Genomic DNA, 19,874 nt, shown 5'->3' on the forward strand with positions numbered 1-19,874 from the left:
TTGTGCACCGTACGCGCCCCTTTCAAACTAGCCGGCCGGGCCATGAACACGAGAGCGTAGCATCTCACCACTGCCTTTGCCGCCGCCGTGCTAGAACTAACGCATGTCGCCATCCTCAACCTCGTCGGCCGTGGCTGGTGACGCATCTGTTGGAGGGAGGAGCCAATGGTGCCCACCAAGTGCTCGTAGGAATGTCACCAAGGAGATCAGAGAGGCAGGGCAGTGAAGAACTGATGGGTGGTCCCTTCATCTAACTCAACGTGAGAATCAAACAGTGTGAAGATTTAGTGCAATGTCATCACTTACAGTGGGCCCCGCATGTCAGGTTTTCTGTCAGAAACGCGCTCAATTCACTATTTATTGTTTTCGGCAAAAAATTACCAAAAAACAGTGCTATCTGCAAACTTTTATGAAAACGGTGGTTTTTTATGCATTGTGCACAATTGTTGTGGTTTTTGGCAATTTACTCCATATTATAAAGATGTCTGGCTTAAATGTGTTGATTTTGCAATGAAATATGATCCTGGCCATTTATCTTTCCTCACCAGATTTAGTTTGTCAGTCTGGACCGGGATCTTGGCCTTCTCGTATTTATGCTCAGACTGCAAAGTATCCAATGGCAAATAGTGTTGCTCAGGTTCTTCTTTCCGAACTTCCATACAAGCTTCTAAAATGGTTTACTTAATTATTTTTTGTCTTCACTTCAATTTATGTACTTGGTGTTGCAAAATTAGTTGCACATGAAAGGTTTGCTTGTCCTAGCTTCAGGTTATAGGCTAAGAGGAGCCTGTTTGGATTGGTGGTATTTTTGAAGAGTTTTGGTATTTAGTTAAAATGTGCAATAATTATGGCGGCTCCTAAATAAATGCCTCTTATCCAAACATCCCTTGAACAACAAAGCAAAGGATAAACGGCCAGCACTATGATGCTCGGCGATGGCCGGACAACACTCTTCTGGGACGACCGATGGATAAACGGCCAATCCGTCCGTGAGATAGCCCCCATGCTATACCAATGCATCCCCAAGCGGCGATGCAAGACGAGAACAGTGGCAGAAGGCCTGGACGGGAACACTTGGGCCCGCGATATCCAGGGGACCCTCGGGATACACGAGATTGGCCAGTACCTGATGCTCTGGCAGGCGGTACAGCATTTCACCCTCTCAGACGAACCCGACCGGCTGCTCTGGAGATGGACAGCAAGCGCCACATACTCGGCCCAGTCTTGCTACGCCGCCACATTCCAGGGATCTACGCGCTGCCATTCATGGAAGCTGATTTGGAAGAGTTGGGCGCCACCCCGCGTCAAATTCTTCCACTGGCTTGCTAACCAGGACCGATGTTGGACGGCGTCGAGGCTGGCCCGCCGCGGCCTGCAGCACCACCCTAGGTGCCTCCTTTGCGACCAAGACCCGGAGACCATCCAACACCTGCTCCTGGCGTGTCCATTTGCTAAGCAGACTTGGTACATCATCCTGGACTGGGCGCATATACCTGCCCAACCGCCAGCCAACGAAATTACCATGATGGACTGGTGGCTGCGTGCGAAGGCACAGACCCCTCCTACACTATGCAAAGCTCTGCAATCGATCACACTGCTCGTCCCCTGGATGATCTGGAAACAGAGGAACGAATGCGTCTTCGACAATGCAAGACCGTCGATAGATGCGCTAGATGATAGGATTAAAGACGAGGCCAAATGTTGGGCAAAAGCTGGGGCACAGGGGCTGTGGGTTGTCTTGCCCGCCTCCTGGGATGTCCACTGATCAGGTGCTAGGACTCTGTAAATATAACCTCCTAGGAGGCATGTACTCTCTCCCATCTTTTCAATGCAATGAAACGCAAAAATCATTTTGCGTTTACTCAAAAACTGCATCATAGATAAGGAAAGGTTCATCCCGGAGCACCAAGGACAAAATCTATACATATTTCTTCAAATATTAGCTATGGTGCACCTGCATAATATTATAAAATATTAGTTATGTATCGGATGTACTCCCTCCGTTCACAAATATAAGATGTTCTAACTTTTTTGTTAATCGATTGTATATAGACACGTTTTAGTGTGTTTATTCACTCATTTCAATCCGTATGTAGTCTATATTGAAATATCCAAAACATCTTATATTTGAACAGAGGGAGTATTTTATAATGAAATGGACTGTGCTTCGTACATGCAGGATATGTTTGGAATAATTCCAGGTGATACAGATTATAGGATATTTGCTGAAGACGTAGCAAAAATCCCAGGACTTGATATTATCTTTGTTCTTGGTGGTTATTTTTATCATACTTCTTATGATACACTGGAAAACCTGCTGTATGTATTAAACTCCCGGCCTGATGAAATTTCTAACTTTTCATATGAAATACAGTAATTATTATTGTATACTTGTCTTTTTCTGTTTCAGTCCTGGAAGTATTCAAGCGCGCGGTGAAAATTTATTCAACCTTGTAAAGGCTTTCACAAATTCTCCGATGCTGCTAAAAGAGAGCGAGAGATCCAATAAAGCTGTTAATGAGGGAATCGACGATCTGAGAGCTATCTTCTTTGATTACTTGACTTGGTTCATGGTACATTGACTTTATTCTTCCAAATTGGAACGATAATGATATTATGATATCAATGTTCTAAACAAGTTCATTTCCTCACTTTCCCTACATTGTAAAATGTAGCTACAATATACGCCACTAAAGGATATGTAGCATGAAATTCATTCATTTTCTTGGGACTGAACTAACATCTTTATTCTTATGTCCAGATCTTTTATCCACGTGATGTGTCTCTGATTATTCACAGTCTTCCTGTAGCTATTTTCCTTCTTACACCATTGTTCCTGAGCTTCCCAAATATTACCATGATATCATTGTTTCGGACTGTTCTGGATTTAGCAAGAGGTATGTGGTTGAAATGTACTCTGAAATGGTGTGATATCATGCTTTACCTACTAGATGTTGTGACATGTGCCTTGAAAGGATATAATGCTATTCATCACCCAGGGTGCATAATAAGTTATTTTGCCCCCAAGGTTTTCTTATGTCGTTTCATTAAGAATTTACATTTGATATGCAAATAGTTCCGTTCATATTGGCATAAGAAAACCACGATATAAGTGAAAAAAACTTACAATAGCCACTATATATATATACTATTCTAAGCGTGAGTGTAGAATATACCCCTAGTAAAAAGTGCTCAAAATATAGTGATCGGTGTGCAAAATATAGTACTTTTCATAACAATGTAGTAAATTAGTGACTTGAATAGCAAAACAATTCTTTCAGAATTACTACTTTTTGTACATGATATTGTATATAGTTTTGCTAGGGGTGTAGAATAACAATTCTGTTCTACACTCACACTTAGAATAGTGTTGTTTTATACTCCCTTTGCTAAAAATATAAGGTGTATTAGTTTTTCAAAAAGTTAAACTTCTCTAACTTTGATCAAGTTTATAGAGAAAAATATCAATTCTACAATACCAAAGTGGGTTATATGAAAATTTTCATTTGAAACCATATATTTCATTTTATTTGCACATAAACTGCTTTTTCGTATGTACAAATGATATATTATTTAAACTAAGGGTTCTGATGATTTTTATTTTGTAAAACTTGTATTGAGGTATCTTTGAAGAATTAATACGGTATTCTAAAAATCATAGAGGTATAATTAATTTGTTTGAGATGTATATTGAATAACGTGAGTGTAAAATGCTTATTCTATACCCCTAGTAACACAACAACAACAACAACAACAACAAAGCCTTTAGTCCCAAACAAGTTGGGTAGGCTAGAGCTGAAACCCATAAGAATCTTGCAACCAACTCATGGTTCTGGCACATGGATAGCAAGCTTCCACGCACCCCTGTCCATGGCTAGTTCTTTGGTGATACTCCGGTCCTTCAGATCTCTCTTTACGGACTCCTCCCATCTCAAGTTCGGTCTACCCCGACCTCTCTTGACATTATCAACACACTTTAGCCGTCCGCTCTGCACTGGAGCTTCTGGAGTCCTGCGCGGAATATGCCCAAATCATCTCAGACGATGTTGGACAAGCTTCTCTTCAATCGGTGCCACCCCAACTCTATCTTGTATAACATCATTCCAGACCCGGTCCTTCCTTATGTGGCCACACATCCATCTCAACATGCGCGTCTCGGCCACACCTAACTGCTGAACATGTCGCCTTTTAGTCGGCCAACACTCATCGCCATACAATATTGCAGGCTGAATCTTGTCACAGAGAAAGCCAGAAGCTTGGCGCCACTTTATCCATCCGGCTTTGATTTGATGGTTCACATCTTCATCGATCCCCATCCTTCTGCAGCATTGACCCCAAATATCGAAAGGTGTCCTTCTGAGACACCACCTGCCCATCAAGGCTAACCTCCTCCTCGTGCCCATCAAGGCACAACCCTAGTAGCACTATATACAAAATTTAGTAAAACAGTGTACAAAATGTAGTAATGCCGGAATAATTTTTTTACTATCCAAGTTGGTAATTTACTTACTATATTTTGTATACTATGTTACTATATTTTGTGTACTTCTTACTAGGGGGGTAGAATAAACTATTGTACACTCACACTTAGTTTAGTGTTCCTATATCCACATGTATGTGTCCTACCTACTATATGTAAAATTTCAGTAATAAATATTTTTATTGTGGGCTACGCAAGTTATTAATATATGTGGATCTATAATGGCAAATACCAAATAGTAAATCTACCAATGACATCTTACATATACATATTAAACATCTACATGTACATGTGGATTTGTTTCTAGAATTCTTTTGAATTTCTTTGTTTTTTGGCTTGGGATAAAGCTTAGCCTGGTAAGTATTTACAATAATAGTACTTACCATTTTGTAGAAATGTAGAGGATTCCAGTTTTGGGGCACAATATAATCAAATAGCAAAGCTGTTTAAAGTTTCTTATTTCACTTAAATAGACACAGAATTACCATGTTTTGTTGAAAAATAACATGAGAAAGTAAGATTCGGATTTTGTACTGTACTTCCTGAACAGTATCATGCTGGCCAACAGTAACTTCATCTCACATGCACTCGCAGGAATGTTGCTTCATGCATTTGGTGTCATCCTTGCAATAGTCGTTCCTGCTATGACTGCAGGCCTTAGATTGTTGTTCACAAAGAATGCAATGAATTGGTAACAATGAGATCTTTCTGGACTTACTATGATGTCTTTTCATTTTTGTTGTCACTTCTATTCCAGTTATTTGGTAACTTCAGCATGCAATTTTTTTTCCTCATACAAGTTAGGATAAGGCAGCAACCATGTGGCATGGTTCGCATGGGCTATCCTACCATAATTTGTCCTATGTCTCCCACTGCTCTTCCATATTGCATTATCCTCCTATGTCTCCCACTGCTCTTTTCATATTTGCATTATCTCTCCTTTATGACGCTGCCTCGTTATCATCTGCTGCTTGCAAGGACACACACCCAATCTATGCTTGTTGTGCAATAGTAATGTTTCTCCTGTCCTGTTGGAAACCTGAGGCATTGGTTTATCCTTCAATAACTTTATTTGACCACCTTCAGACTTAAAACATGGGCCCTAAAAATCATTTTTTTTCTATATGGGCTATTTTTTGAAATACTTAAAAGTGAACATTTCCTTTTAATTCCATTTAGTTCATGTTATTTCCAATTAAAGTTTACATGTTTATATTTGTTAATTTTGTGCATGCAGGTTTGCTCACCCTTGTTTGGCATTTTTTATGTTTGTCCCGGCATCATTGGTCGGTTTATTGCTGCCGAGGATCATATGGGTATTTTTCTTATACAGAGCATGTAGTTTGTATTATGCTTTTGCCATTTCATTTGTTTGCACTTTGCATGCTTGTATATTAAGTCATTTGGCATTGATGATGAAGAACACAAATGTTGCGTGTATATTGTGCTAGTAATTGATAAAAAAGAGAAAAGTTCCACTTTTCGCGCAGTCTAAAAACCGTCAGAGTTGTAGCATCGAACTTTTGAAACAGTGTGCTTTTAAACCTCAGATGGTTTCACAAGCGGGTTTGGGTGACTTGGATGTGACATGTCGTTCGTTGCTCGTTTATGTCACTGCCATGAAGAAAAAACACTAGGAGATTTTTTTATTTTTTTACAAATTTGATTGAAAACTTCCACAAATTTTAAATATGGAAATGTAGACTTCGTCGATTTAAAATAGTAGTTCGGCTTGCATGCTAGTTCTTTTTCTGTTGACCAAACATTGCACACAACTATCTTTTCAGCTGTGTTTCTGTATATAATCTTTCAGTCAGGAGAATTAGATTTTAATCAAGTCAATTGCTTCTGTTCTATAGCTCGATTGCAGAGTAAAATTAGAGTGCCTATGTTACTTTTTATGCTGAGACAATTAGGGTTCAATGAATAATGGTACTTTTATTTGTGAGGCAAATCAGTTTGTATGAGCTATAAGGTTTTAGAACATTGACAAATCTGCATAATCTGTTTTATTAATAGGATGTACAGTTACATGTAACTTGTTGATTTGGACAGTAAAGCACATGGAAATTAGTCATGATATTTTCTTATGTTCAATGCTCTTGGTTGTCATCCAGTGGAACTGCCATGTTGGTAGTAGCTTATACCTTTCAATTAAAAGAACTTGGTTCTTATATTTTAGGGGCTATCAGAGCAATCACACTTTTGGGGTGCTTTTGGTCTCTATTCTCTAGTAACTCTGGTAAGTTTTTTTGGCACCTTCACTTTCATTTATGCTGTTGCTTAATACTTAATTTCTATCTGATTTTCTCAAGATGATTCTTAGCAATACCTTGAGTGTGGTTGTTACTTGTTATGTTATCTTAGTTGTCTCATAAACTTTACTACTCCCTCTGATCCAAATTAATTGACGCAGCTTTAGTACAATTTTAGTACAACTTTGTACTCCCTCTGTCCCAAAAAGCTTGTCATACATTTATCTAGATACAGATGTATTTAACATTAAAACATGTCTAGATACATCTGTATCTAGACAAATCTAAGACGGAGGGAGTACTAAAATTGTACTAAAGCTGCGTCAATTAATTTGGATAGGAGGGAGTACCAAGTTTAAAACCTATTCTTGTGAACCAGTACTTCTGTACCAAGCAAGTCAAGTGTGCACAAGGATCAGTTCAAATTGGTGACCGATTGCTAGACATAATGTTTTGGCCTAGGCATCATGCAAAATGATCGATTCATTTTTATAGCTCTTTTTATAGTTAGAGGCTTTAGAGGTTCCCATGAAAGGTTAAACCAGGTTTTATGTATTTGTGATTGACATAACTGTTACATATACACTGCCATATTAGCATGTGCAACATAAAAAATATGTCACTGACTCACTGTCCAATTGCCAACTCTTCTTCTTTTGTTTACTTTTACTGTAGGAGATGTGTGTATGTGCACGCACGCATGAGGTAGGGGTGGGGGGTTCCATCACCATCTGGTTACTAGTGGTTATTGTGGTGCGTAAGGATACACACCTGGAGGAGGATGCCTTAAAGATGAACACAAATCGTATCATCGGCCCGAGTGTCTAGGGGCTTACGAGTACCGCGCCCGAGTAGGCACCTGTAACGGGTAAGGACAAGAGTGTTATTTCGAGGATTCTGCATTGTAGGAGAGATGTCCCCCAGAACTTCGAGTCACCTGATCATATCGTATCCCGCAAATATAGCTGCCAAACCAGGCGAAGCCATGCCAAAGGGAATGGTCACCCAGGGGGTGGGGGGTCCCATCACCATCTGGTTACCAGTGGTTATTGTGGTGCGTAAGGATACACACCTGGAGGAGGACGCCTTACAGATGAACACAAATCATATCATCGGCCCGAGTGTCTAGGGGCTTACGAGTACTGCGCCCAAATAGGCACCTGTAACGGATAAGGACAAGAGTGTTATTTCGAGGATTCTGCATTGTAGGAGAGATGTCCCCCAGAACTTTGCTTCACCTGATCATATCGTATCCCCCAAATATAGCTATCAAACCAGGCGAAGCCATGCCAAAGGGGATGGTCATCTAGGAGCCCCATGCCCGTCACCTAGCTTAGTAGATTGGAAAACATCATTGTGATTCTCTTATTGATAAATATAAAGATATGTAGGCAGAACATAGGGCTATTACCCATCTGAGGGCATGAACCTAGGTAAAACCATCGGTCACCTTCATCGCCGATGAGATCCCTTCAGGCACCGCCCCCCTCTCTACTCACTTCTAGGACCATCTCCAGATCGTACGATCGGCGATACATTTTATTATCCACATTTGGCACCCACCTTGGGGCCTGTGCGGATCGCCTTAGGCGATTCTCCACCAACCAAGATGACTTTTCGGACAACCTTCCTCTAGATCATGATGGTTGCCATTTTTTCTAGCATGAAGTAGCAATCTAGAGCAAAGGCGGCCATGACTGGACACGGAGAGGTCAGATAGTTTGCACCCCCTCCAGTTGACCCGGTCCGTGAATGTTGGGGCAACGCTAGGCAACAGACGTGAGTAGGAGCTCTATGCGTTCCTCAAGGCCAATCGGGATGTATTTGCTTGGATCGTTGTTGACATGCCTGCGTACCCACGAGAGGTTGTCGAGCATCATCTCCATGTTTTTCTTGGCGCCAAACCAATGCAATAGAAGCTCCGGAGGTTCGCCCTTGATAGGAAGGTTGTCATACAAGAGGTAGTTGATTGACTCAGGGCGGCGTCAAAATCTCGGACTGCTAAGCTAAGCCAGTGCTAGCCCCGAACTCTAATGGCGAGGGAAGGATGTGTGTGTGGGCTTTCCCGACCTCAACAAGGTTTGTCCCGAAGATTCCTACCCATTCCCCCGGATGTGAGTTTCTTTGTCGCCTACATGCATACTTCGCCTACCATCAAGCGACTAAGCCAGAGGACGAGGAAAAAACATTGTTCACCACCCCTTTGGGGCCTTTTGATATGTCAAAATGCCCTTCTGACTCAAGAACGAGGCACCAACTATCAACATGCCATGAGATACACCTTCGAAGATCAAATCGGGCAAAACATGGAAGTGTACGTTGGCGACTTGGTGGTGAAGCCCAGAAAAAGAGCGACCTGCTACATGACTTGAATGAGACATTTGAGAACCTGAGGAGGAACCACATCAAACTCAACCTCAAGAAATGCGTCTTTGGAGTCGACCCTAGGAAACTCCTCGGTTTTATGATCTCACTTGCAGTATAGAGATCAACCTGACAAAGATCAAGGCTATCGAAGAGATGGAGCCCCCCCCCCCCCCCCCCCGACGATTATCAATGTGGTACAATGGCTGACTGGGTGCATGGCAGCCCTTAGTGTTTCATCTCCCGACTTGTCGACCAAGGGCTCCTTTTCAATGTGCTTTGATGCAGTGGTTAGTTTGAGTGGGACCTCAGAGGCTGACTCGGTGCCCTGCAAGCTCAAGGACTACCAACCCCCCTCCCAGGTTTTGGTAGTTCCTAAGCCTGAGGAACCCCTCCACCCTTACATCATTGCTAGATCGGGAACCATAAACAGAAGTCCCGGTCTAGCGACAGGAGGAGGACAATCGGTGCTAGAAAGTCCAAAGGCAGGCATACTTCGTGTGCGACGTCTTGTGTGGTCCCAAAAATTGATGCTCGTTCGTCTAGAAGCTATTGTACACCAGAGCTTTGGTCTCCGGAAACTCTTAACACTACTTTCAAGCTCACCCAATAGTAGTACCTACAAACTATCCACTCGGAGACATCATAAGAGCTGTGACTCAGAGCATCTCCACTCGTTCGGCCCCCAGGGGCTTGAAATAGCGCCGCCTGGGGGCGCGCCGACGGAAAAATCGACGCGCGCGCGCGCGTGTGTGTGTGTGTGTGGGGGGGGGGGGGGGGGGCCCACTTTGGGCCGATATTTGGTGTGCTTCGGCACAAATTTAACAAAAGCTAATTTTTATCACATAGTTCATCACAGAAAATCAATACAAATCAAATAGTTCAACAAATCAATACAAATCAAATAGTTCAACAAATAGAAACTCATATTTCATCACACGTCGAGCTAGGCGTTGCCCTTGAGCCTCCATAGGTGCTCCACCAGATCGTGCTGCAGTTGTTGATGCATCTGTGGGTCTCGGATCTCCTGACGCATATTGAGGAAGGCAGTCCAGGTTGCCGGTAGCTGGTGATCAACTTGGGCAAGAGGACCCTGCCTGTAATATGGTTCAGTGTCAAACACTGGCTCTTCCTGCTCGCTCTCAGTGATCATGTTGTGCAAGATGACACAGCAAGTCATGACCTCCCACATTTGATCTTTTGACCAGGTTTGAGTGGGGTACCGGACAAGAGCAAATCAAGATTGGAGCACACCAAATGCCCGCTCGACATCCTTCCTGCAAGCCTCCTGACACTTGGCAAAGTAGGAGTTCTTGCCTCCTGGCACAGGGTTTGAGATAGTCTTCACAAATGTGGACCATCTTGGATAGATGCCATCTGCTAGGTAGTATCCCTTGTTGTAGTGGCGCCCATTGACCTCGAAGTTGACCGGAGGAGCATGACCTTCAACAAGCTTGGCAAAGACATTCGAGCACTGCAGTACGTTGATGTCATTGTGAGTTCCTGGCATACCAAAGGAGTGCCAAATCCAGAGGTCCTGTGTGGCCACTGCCTCAAGTACCACACTGCAACCGCATTTGGCGCCTTTGTGCATCCCCTGCCAAGCAAATGGACAGTTTTTCCATTTCCAATGCATGCAGTCGATGCTTCCAAGCATCCCAGGAAATCCTCTTGCTGTATTCTGTGCTAGGATCCGAGCAGTGTCTTCAGCATTGGGTGATCGCAAGTATTGAGGTCCAAACACTGCCACCACTGCCCTGCAGAACTTGTACAAACACTCAATGGTCATGGACTCGGCCATGCGTCCATAGTCCTCCAGTGAATCACCGGGAGCTCCGTATGCAAGCATCCTCGTAGCTGTTGTGCACTTCTGGAGTGACGTGAATCCAAGTGTGCCGGTGCAATCCTTCTTGCACTTGAAGTAGCTGTCGAACTCACGGATGGAATTCACAATCCCTGAGGAAGAGCTTTCGGCTCATCTGATAACGGCGCCGAAATACTTCCTCGCCGTGCAATGGAGCGTCGGCGTAGAGCAAGCAATAGCCTTCCGGTCGACGCCTCTGCTTTGCCTTCAGCCGGCCCGACGTCGAGCCACCTCGCCGCGGCTTTGCATTGCTCGTGAATAGGCTGGCCAGAGCGGCGAGGACCATGAGATGCTCTTCGTCCTGGGCGTCAGCATCGGCTTCCTCCAGCAGCGCCGCGAATGCCTCCTCGTCGTCCGAGCAGACAAAGCGCCGAACACCTGGCGAGCGTGGTAGGCGCGCAGCCGTCGGTAACACCGCCCTGCGTGGCCGGAGTGTCGGAAAGCTCGCCCAGGAGCGGGGTGGAGGCTGCTGCGGCCAACCCTCTCTTTACCGGCGGGGCAATGGCCTTTCTTGCGGCGGTGGGTATGTAGGCGGCGCCGGGATCGGCACGGCGACGGAAGGCGTGCGTGCGGGGGGTGGGGGGGGGGGAATTCGGATGTGCAAGATGCTTTTTGCATGACAGTGGTGGCCCAGGCGCGGGTTTTCCTTCCGCCGGAGCACCCAAGCGCCCCCAATGCGCTGGGTTCGGCCTGGAATCGCTGGTCCAAAATATGTTTCGGCATCCTGGGGGCGCGACTGGGGGTTTTTTGCGGCGCCGGCGCGAAAAAACTTGCCCTGGGGGCCTGTGGGGGCCGCGAGTGGAGATGCTCTGAGCTCGGAGGATATTGAAATGGGTGGCGGGGCTCGACAGATTTCCGTATGTTTCGCCTCCCATACTGCCATCAAGTCATAAGCACTCGCTGATTTTGTACTCGACTGCCCGAGGAAATTCAGCATGACCTTTGGACACTCATTTTCGGGTTGGTCAACCTATGCGGAGAAGGGGTTGGTATCGTACTCATCTCCTCACAAGTAGACTCCATCTGGTACGCAATCCAGCTCCACTTCACGACCACCAACAGCATGGCGAATATAGGGGTTTGCTGGCAGGTCTACTAGTAGCTTTTTACCTTGGGGGTGTGTTTGGTTTCTGTCATAGGAGTGGAACGGCATGTGTCGGTTCCGTCCCTAGAACCCATTCTCGTGTCTGGATCATCAAAGGAACTGGAACCAACCGATTCCAGAGAACGTTATATTCCCTGTTTACGCAGTTTCGAGTGGTCTCTCCAAATCGGGCGGACGACACCTCGTCTCTCTCGCTCACCTCCTCGGTCTCCTCTCCAGCGCGTGGACGCCTCTGCACGCCGTCGTCGCTCGCAACCTTTTGCGCCTCGGCCGCACGAACTTTAGACGTTGCACGCTAGGGACCCCGCCGTCGCTCGCGACCTTCTGCGCCTCGGCCACCCGATCTCCACCAGTCGCTCCTGCTCTCCCTGTACCCGACTTCCCGCCTCACCCGCTTGAGCCAGCGGGGAGCGCCCGGGGCGGGGATGCCTCCTAGATGGAGGCTCACGACGCCCGCGGGGGTTTTGTCGAGGAACACGAGGCGGGCGAGGTGGAGGCTAGAGAAGTAGACCGAGTAGCTGATAGCGGAGGCTGGAGAAGGTGATCGATCAAATTTTGGCATTCTGTCCCTAGGAACCATTCCATCCTACCTCATTCTCTTCTTGCCAAACGTCAAGATGGAATCATTCAATGGTTCCCTGACATTCCACTTGGTTCTGGAACCAAACACAACCTTGGTGTCCGCCGCTTGCTGTTGAAAAGAGATTCCCAGGAGTTGGTGAGACAAGCCCGCAGGGAGTATCAAACCTTGAGCCCGACCATGGTAACATACCTTTGGGACGTTCGCAAGCTGGAATAGGGGTTGTCGGCTTGGATTTTAGGCGTATTCCAAGATGAGAAAATCACCACGTCAACAAACTCACGCGATTGACTTCCGCATGAACTTGAGGAAACCTCGTGGTCTTCATAGAGAAGCTCCTCAAGCCGTCGATATCGCAAGCAAGCGATGTACTCCCTCTGTCCCAAAATTCTTGTCTTAGGTTTGTCCACGAGACCTATCGACGACCTGGGCCATCACTAGGGATTGATGTGCTAAAAGGTGTCGCGGGGCGACGTGTGGCACCGCTTGATAGCGAAGAATCGTGGATGACCCTTCTGGACAATGTCCTCTCCTCTATCAAAGTGGACGGGACGAAGTGCTCATGCGGTGCATCTCTCAGATACATGGTAGAAATCTACTCGATGAAATCTATGGAGGGATGTACTGAGCTCATGCTTCCTTCTGAACCCTGGTATGAAAGGCCTTCAGAAAAGGTTTCTACTGGCCTATGGCCCTTTATGATGCAAGCAAACTTGTGAAGAAATGTACGGTTTGTCAATATCACGTCCGAATTTTTTTACCAATCCGCTCAAGTACTGCAAACGATACCCCTATCGTGGCTCTTCGTAACCCGAGGTCCGAATTTATACCTCAACCCATTTCAAGTTCCTATTTGTGGCGGTTGATACCTTCACCAAGTGGACTGAGGCGGAACCAATCACCAACCCCACCATGGTCGCCACAATACGCTTCTTTGGCAAGAATGTGGTAACCCACTATGGGGTGCCTAGCCCCGCACCATAACCGAAAACGGGCCCAATTCGGAGCCTTTTTGCTTTTTTATCTCCACGGCGACATGGGAACCGAGTTGTGCTTTGTGTCAGCGGCACGTCCCTAGAACAACTGTTGGTTGAACAGGCCAAGGAGTTAATTGTATCATATCTGCACCTGGTGTATGGAGTTGAAGCTGTGTTCGCTCATGGGATAAAATTCGGGTCCACTCGTGCCCAGATACGAGGACAAAGAACCCTAGCAGCGAGTGGATGACCTAATTTTTCTTGAGGAGCAGTGGGACATGGACATGATCTGCTCTGTGGGATACCAACATGCACTGTGTCGTTACCATGAGAAAAAGTCTCCCAAAAATTCGCGAAGTGATACTTGGTTCTCCTATGGATACACGACCGTAGCGCAACAACAAGCTCTCATCAAGGTGGGAAGGGCCTTTAGAGGTAGTCAAGCAACTACGTTCCGGGGCATACCACATTACCAATTCCAATGGTGAAATATACCTATCGAGCTGGAGCATTGATCAACCTAGGAAATTCTACGTCTGAAAGCCTCCTTGCTCTTGTGTATCCTTCACCCAAAGGCGGAACTTCCTTGGAGAAAGGGTAGGGGCTGGAGGAAGGGAAGTACCATTTCAATAAGTTTGTATTACCCTTAAACAGAGCATGGGAAACGCCCACGTTGCAGAGGCATTCTCTTCTTGGATTTTTCACAAGAGTCATTTCCCCCCGAGACACGAGAGCAACACTTCCATCACGAAAGACATGTAGATGAATTTCGCTGCCTTCGCCCACCGATCAGGGAAGTCTGTTGGGAGCTCGGTGCAATGAAGGAACTCTGGACAAGCCTTTGGGCGAAACACTTCCAAGAGAGCAAAGTAGTTCGCGAGCATGTTTTGGCATGTGTTCCAGACATGATCGTGCTGCACTCTGGGAAGGTGCACAAAGCCGCGTGCTTTGCCTCTGTTGGCACCGACATTTCCTCCCTTGTCCTCAGCGGAAGGTCAGGGAGATTCACCATAGTGCCCATGACTTCCCTTTGTAATTAAGGACGTCGGCCAGGTGCTCAGACAAGAAGGCGGTGAAGCTATGGGCGTGAGCCATTTCTTTCGTTAGGGCCTCAAGCCGCTGTTTGTTTCCAAGGAACATCACAACTGCTGGACCCCTTGTTCTTTTCTGTGTAGACAGGTTGAAAGGCGAACCACTCCTGCTCTAGTGAATCTTTGTGCACTCAGAGACCAGCCACCTGGTGCTCCAGGGACTCCACGATTTGAGGTACCAGAGTAACTACCGCGCAATAGACAATGGCCGTGCCCTCAATACCTCCTTGGCCGCCTCTAAATAGGCGACCAACCCAGGGTTTGGCAGCAAGAGTACCGCCTTGGCCGCCTCTAAACAGGCGATCAACCCAGGGGTTGACAGCAAGAGTACCGCTGGCTGGCCCTCGCTGGGAGGTGTTGGCTGGCCACCTGAGGGACTCGTCTCAACATCCCTCGGGTGAGAATTTTTAATCGGAGGTGGCTAAACAGATTCTTCTTCCCGCGGAACATCGGAAACTTACCGCTCCACTCCGAGGTACGCTTGTCGTATATGTAACATATTTAACTAGCCCTTTGTGTAAGAGACGGCTGGGCCACCTAGAAGCTAGTGACACTCCGGAGGTTGGTGGGAGCTTTATGGTTGGACAAGGACAGACTTGGAGCATCTCCCGATGAAGAAGAATAAGACTGATCGGAGATCACCCTTTTCCTCTTGCTCTTCAAGGAGGTGAGAAGAACCGGGGCCGCAACAGCCCGCAGCGTGGAAGGCCCAATTTCAAGTCGATTACCAAAGCACAACCTCGTTTTGAGTGCTGGCGGAGGCATTCTCGGTGAGTAAGGGTACCCACTCGAAGGAGGATGCCTTATGGGTGAATCCGGTCCGAGTGTCTAGGAGCTTCCGGGTCGCACACCCCACTATGCCTGAGTAGGCACTCGTAAGGGATAAAAGTACATGGACGCTATTTTGGGGATCCTATAGCTGTGGGAGATATGTCCCCTAAACTATGGGTCACTTGATTATATCGTATCCCATGAAGATAGCTACCAAACTATCGACCTTCATCCACCTATATAAGGACCAGGCAAAGCCCAGCCAATGGGAAGGGTCACGCAGGAGCCTCGTAACTATCACCTGGTTTAGTAGACACAATTGTAATTCTCTTATTGATCAAGAAAGATAGCCAGACAGCTATCACCCATCTAGGGGCCTGAACCTTGGCACCACCCCTCTCTCTACTCACTTCCACGAGAAGATTGGCGATGCATTACTGGTTTTACACTGCTCAAATGTCATCATACGAATATCTGAATGTGCCACTGCCTGTTTTTTGATGCATTGTTACCTAGAAAAAAATACTATAAGATCAATCAAGTAAGAGGCGATGAACTGTTAAGAAAGTTTTCTTCTTTCCTCCTTAAAGGATTTATGTTCATTATTTTAATAGTAATCTCATTTGCTTAAATACAAGCAAATCCATATTAATTGACGCTGGTTTAGTATAAAGTTGTACTAATTTTGTACTGAGCAAGCGTCAATTAATTTGGATCGAAGGGAGTAGAATTTTAAATTTACATTTAAGGTTTGAACATCTCTTTGTGGATCGACATTTTTTTTACTGTTTTCAGTGGGCAACTTGGGACTTGGCATGTGCATCCTGTATATGGCAAACATATTTCTCATGTATAGCACTACTGGTTGACAACCAGAAGCCTTGTTTGTAGAAATACTAGTTGAATCATGTTATACTGTTAACTTCTTCATGCACAAGCACAGCACAAATATGAAACATGCATATTGTGGAGGATAAGACCACATCATTGCAACTACAGAGCAATTAATTTAGTTAATCTTCATATGTTTCAAACTTGTTTGAATTTCTAACATATTTATTGTAGACAAAAAGTTTTCTCGCCTAACACCTGCTTTGGGCTGTTGCTATATCATTTGGTGCAGGCTTACATGCTAGCTGGGCTGAGTGGAGGTTTTCTAACATTTTTTATTTCCATGTCCCTTCTTCTTGGGCGATTTATCTCTAGCATCAGCAGGAAGCAGTTGGGCCAACAATCACCTAAGTAACCGTACTCTTATACTATTTTATCTTGTTGAATTATTGTGTTTATTGCAATAATGGCATTAACAATTTTGCTTCTTCACTTTAATAATAAACACTAGTTTTTGTTTGTGGCAATCCGTCCCTAGAAATATCAGAAGGCCAGTTATACTGCTTTTGGATGTTGGTATTCAGGGTCGGAACCGTGAAGTGGTATTCAGCTGTTTGGGTGCCCTCAGTATTGATAGCTGGAAACACTTGCTAATATCAAGCCTCGCTCGTGCCCACATGCGTACACGGAAAAAGACATAGCCTAACAAGGACTCCTAGACCAATACTAATACTCCTTAATACCTCCGCTCAAATGCAAAGTGTATGCAATAGCATTGCATTTGAAGAAGTGTAACACTAGAAAAAAAATGATGGTCTGAACTACACAGCAGTGCTGCACATGACTCTTCCAGTGCGGTTGCCTCTAGCTATGCGCTCGCGATCGAACATCTATTTCTACCTCCAGCAGTTCATTGGGCCGCCTGTTGCTTATCCTAGCCCACGCGTGCACTTGCCTAAAATTTCTCCTCTATACACTCCCTTGCGATTACCCATCTCTCCCCTATCGCTGTCACCCTCCGATCCTCTGCATCTTCTTCAAAGACAGGCGAGAAACACTGGGGACATGAGACAAAACACTGGGGACAAACACAAAGGACGAGAAAAAGAAGCTCTGGTCGAGCACATTCAGGCAAATGCAGATTCAGACGGGAGCAGAGAAAATCTGGAAAAAATGAAAAGGTTCTGCTGGAGCAAAACGTAGTTCCCAGATTAGTGTTATCTAATTGCCACATTATTTGTATCAAGTTGTCATATTAGTTGTCAGATTAGTTCCCAATCTTTCTGTCCCCGCTCCCGCCCTGTTCCCAGATTAGTTCTATGAAGTTGTCAGATTAATTATTATCAGTTGCCAGATTAATTGTATGGAGTGGCCAGATTAGTTGCTATTAGTTGCCATATTAGTTAGTTATCCATAGTTGCCAGATTAGTTGAATCAAGCTTGCCGATATGTTTGCCGAGCATGGCATTTTTGTGCCAACCCGTTGCCAAATATCGCAGCGGCCCACGCTTTGAGACAGGGTGATGTGAGCACAACCAGCAGGCGCTCACTTGAGAACCCCAGGTTCCCCTCCACCCCCTCCTCGTCAGCACGTCGGCGATTACGAACTTGGCCACCTTGGGAAACCAAGCACCACCTGCAAAAACCGACCGCTGCAGCAGAAGAGAAAGCTAGTGCGGCTGGGCAAGTTGGGCGCTCACCTAAAGGGACAAATCACCCAATTGAGGGAAAGAGAAACCCCCTCGTCAATAGGGTGGCCCCAATCACACGACGTGTGCCCACGGTATGCTGTCTCTAGCTGCACGATTGAAGGCACACATATCTCTGCGCCGTTGCACGGGAGAACGTTTGTGTGTACGTCTACTGTTTAGATTTTCCCAAAAATGATAATCCAAAATCCGTGTCCTGAGAGTGTTGTCGTAGCATGAAGAGTCTTCAAAATCTGTTTGAGTCAAGCCAAAGGGGATAACTAAGAAGATAGCGCATTAGAGGAAGACACCACATCAGTAGAAGATACAAGGCAAGTATCAAGAGAAGATGGGTGTCAAAAGAAGATGACACATCAAGGAATGAAACATTGCACACAAAATCATAACCGGCGGCATAAGAAGCTTGGCGGCAAGAGAATGGGCATAGAAAGAAGCCACTAAATTCCTGTAGAAAACAACAAGGACCATGTAGGCCACGAAAGTCGTATAGAAAGGACCAGGACCAGAAAAAGAAGGCTGACACAAAAGTTTGGTGGACTCGCATGGCATGAGAAACACGGAAGAGCAACAGATTTGGTGGACACAGCAGAATATTTAGAGAGCTAGAAGGTAGGAAGCACACACGAGACAAAGATGCAAAAGTCATCGTGTATGCAGAAGGGGCTGCGCAGAAAGCCGTTCACATTAGATGCCGAAAAGGAGCAGCAAAGAACAGCAACTAGTGGACGAGCACTCAACACTAATGACAGTTGTAAACTCAGATCTTAGATATAATGAATGGAGACAATCACCACTCATCATCTCTTCATTTGATGTTTATTCTATGTCAAAATGCAGCCACCTCAATTCATCTAGTAATCTACATGGGGATGCTAACTTTTTTTTACCATTGTTACTATACGTGATGTTTACACAAAAGTAGTTTTTGCGAACTGTATATTTGCTTACTGAAATGTTGATCTCCATGATGTTATTGTTTTATATGCTTTCAGGATCTGTTTATGCTTGTGATATTGACAAATAATGTGCAGGTCATTGTTTGGATATGTGATACCAATGATCCCATGTCTCCTGTATTGTCTTTACTATGGAGGGTTCCTTATCCAGTTTTTGATTGAAAAGATGGGAATGATGGGATCTCTTCCAAAACCATATGGTTAGTAATTTTATGGTTCTATCTGATTTCACTTTAGAATTTCTCCAGGTTGTTGCCATTCACGAAGTTTGTTGGGAATAGTTGAAAACCATATTTCCATTGATCAGCCTGTCAGCATGCCAATTGATTTTGTTTGATACACAAGGGAAATTTAATCTGATATCATAAGCTTGAAATGCTGTTATCTTTGCTATGCTGCCTGGTCGTTAACTCTAGCAATTGTCATCTATTGATATTAGGGACTACTTAATCATGATATGGTCTTTTGCAGGACATTTTGTTCCTGATATTATTGTTGGAGCCATGGTTGGATTGGTAGTGGGTTGGTGTTTTGGTCCATTAGCACCTATTGTTAGCTGTTGGTTGGCCAAAGCATCCATTCTGCATGGCTTTTTGCAAATTACAGTGGTTGCTATGGCTGTTTCATCCCAAGTATTTCCTTACAGCACCGGAGCACCAAAACGAGTTGTGCTTCAACACACCTTTGTCACAGGTTTGTTTCTTTGTGGGCTACTGGAATGATCAGAAAAATAATCATCAATGGTTCATGTAAATTTTCTAACCGCATGATGCTTTGACTGTCACCACGGATAGACGGCAGATCCCCCCCCCCCCCCCCCCCGCCGCATTGGCCCTCGGAAGCCTCCCTGGGACCCTAAAAAACTCGGCTACGGCCCTACCCGCCGGTTCT

The 19,874-nt window shown here is 45.3% G+C and overlaps 2 protein-coding genes across 2 annotated transcripts in view; both read left to right on the top strand.

Moving 5' to 3' along the window:
• The window catches only part of LOC123052696 (endoplasmic reticulum metallopeptidase 1), a 32,442-nt gene that overhangs the window by 9,991 nt on the left and 2,577 nt on the right, over positions 1–19,874 (top strand). The window contains exons 7-16 of the mRNA XM_044476012.1: positions 549–637; positions 2,180–2,319; positions 2,411–2,573; positions 2,762–2,897; positions 5,075–5,171; positions 5,718–5,796; positions 6,663–6,722; positions 16,611–16,729; positions 19,059–19,183; positions 19,455–19,676. Of these exons, the coding sequence (XP_044331947.1) occupies positions 549–637; positions 2,180–2,319; positions 2,411–2,573; positions 2,762–2,897; positions 5,075–5,171; positions 5,718–5,796; positions 6,663–6,722; positions 16,611–16,729; positions 19,059–19,183; positions 19,455–19,676 (1,230 nt within the window). The remainder of the gene's footprint in view (positions 1–548; positions 638–2,179; positions 2,320–2,410; positions 2,574–2,761; positions 2,898–5,074; positions 5,172–5,717; positions 5,797–6,662; positions 6,723–16,610; positions 16,730–19,058; positions 19,184–19,454; positions 19,677–19,874) is intronic.
• LOC123052697 (uncharacterized) lies at positions 644–2,170 on the top strand. The gene has a single exon (XM_044476013.1). The coding sequence runs from the start codon at positions 923–925 to the stop codon at positions 1,763–1,765; it is 843 nt and encodes a 280-aa protein (XP_044331948.1). The 5' UTR covers positions 644–922; the 3' UTR covers positions 1,766–2,170.

Source organism: Triticum aestivum, chromosome 2D (assembly GCF_018294505.1).
Source record: "Triticum aestivum cultivar Chinese Spring chromosome 2D, IWGSC CS RefSeq v2.1, whole genome shotgun sequence".
Taxonomy (NCBI): domain Eukaryota; kingdom Viridiplantae; phylum Streptophyta; class Magnoliopsida; order Poales; family Poaceae; genus Triticum; species Triticum aestivum.

Excerpts from the sequence above, each read along its gene's own strand:
- LOC123052697 (XM_044476013.1), top strand. The coding sequence starts at position 923 with ATGATGCTCGGCGATGGCCGGACAACACTCTTCTGGGACGACCGATGG.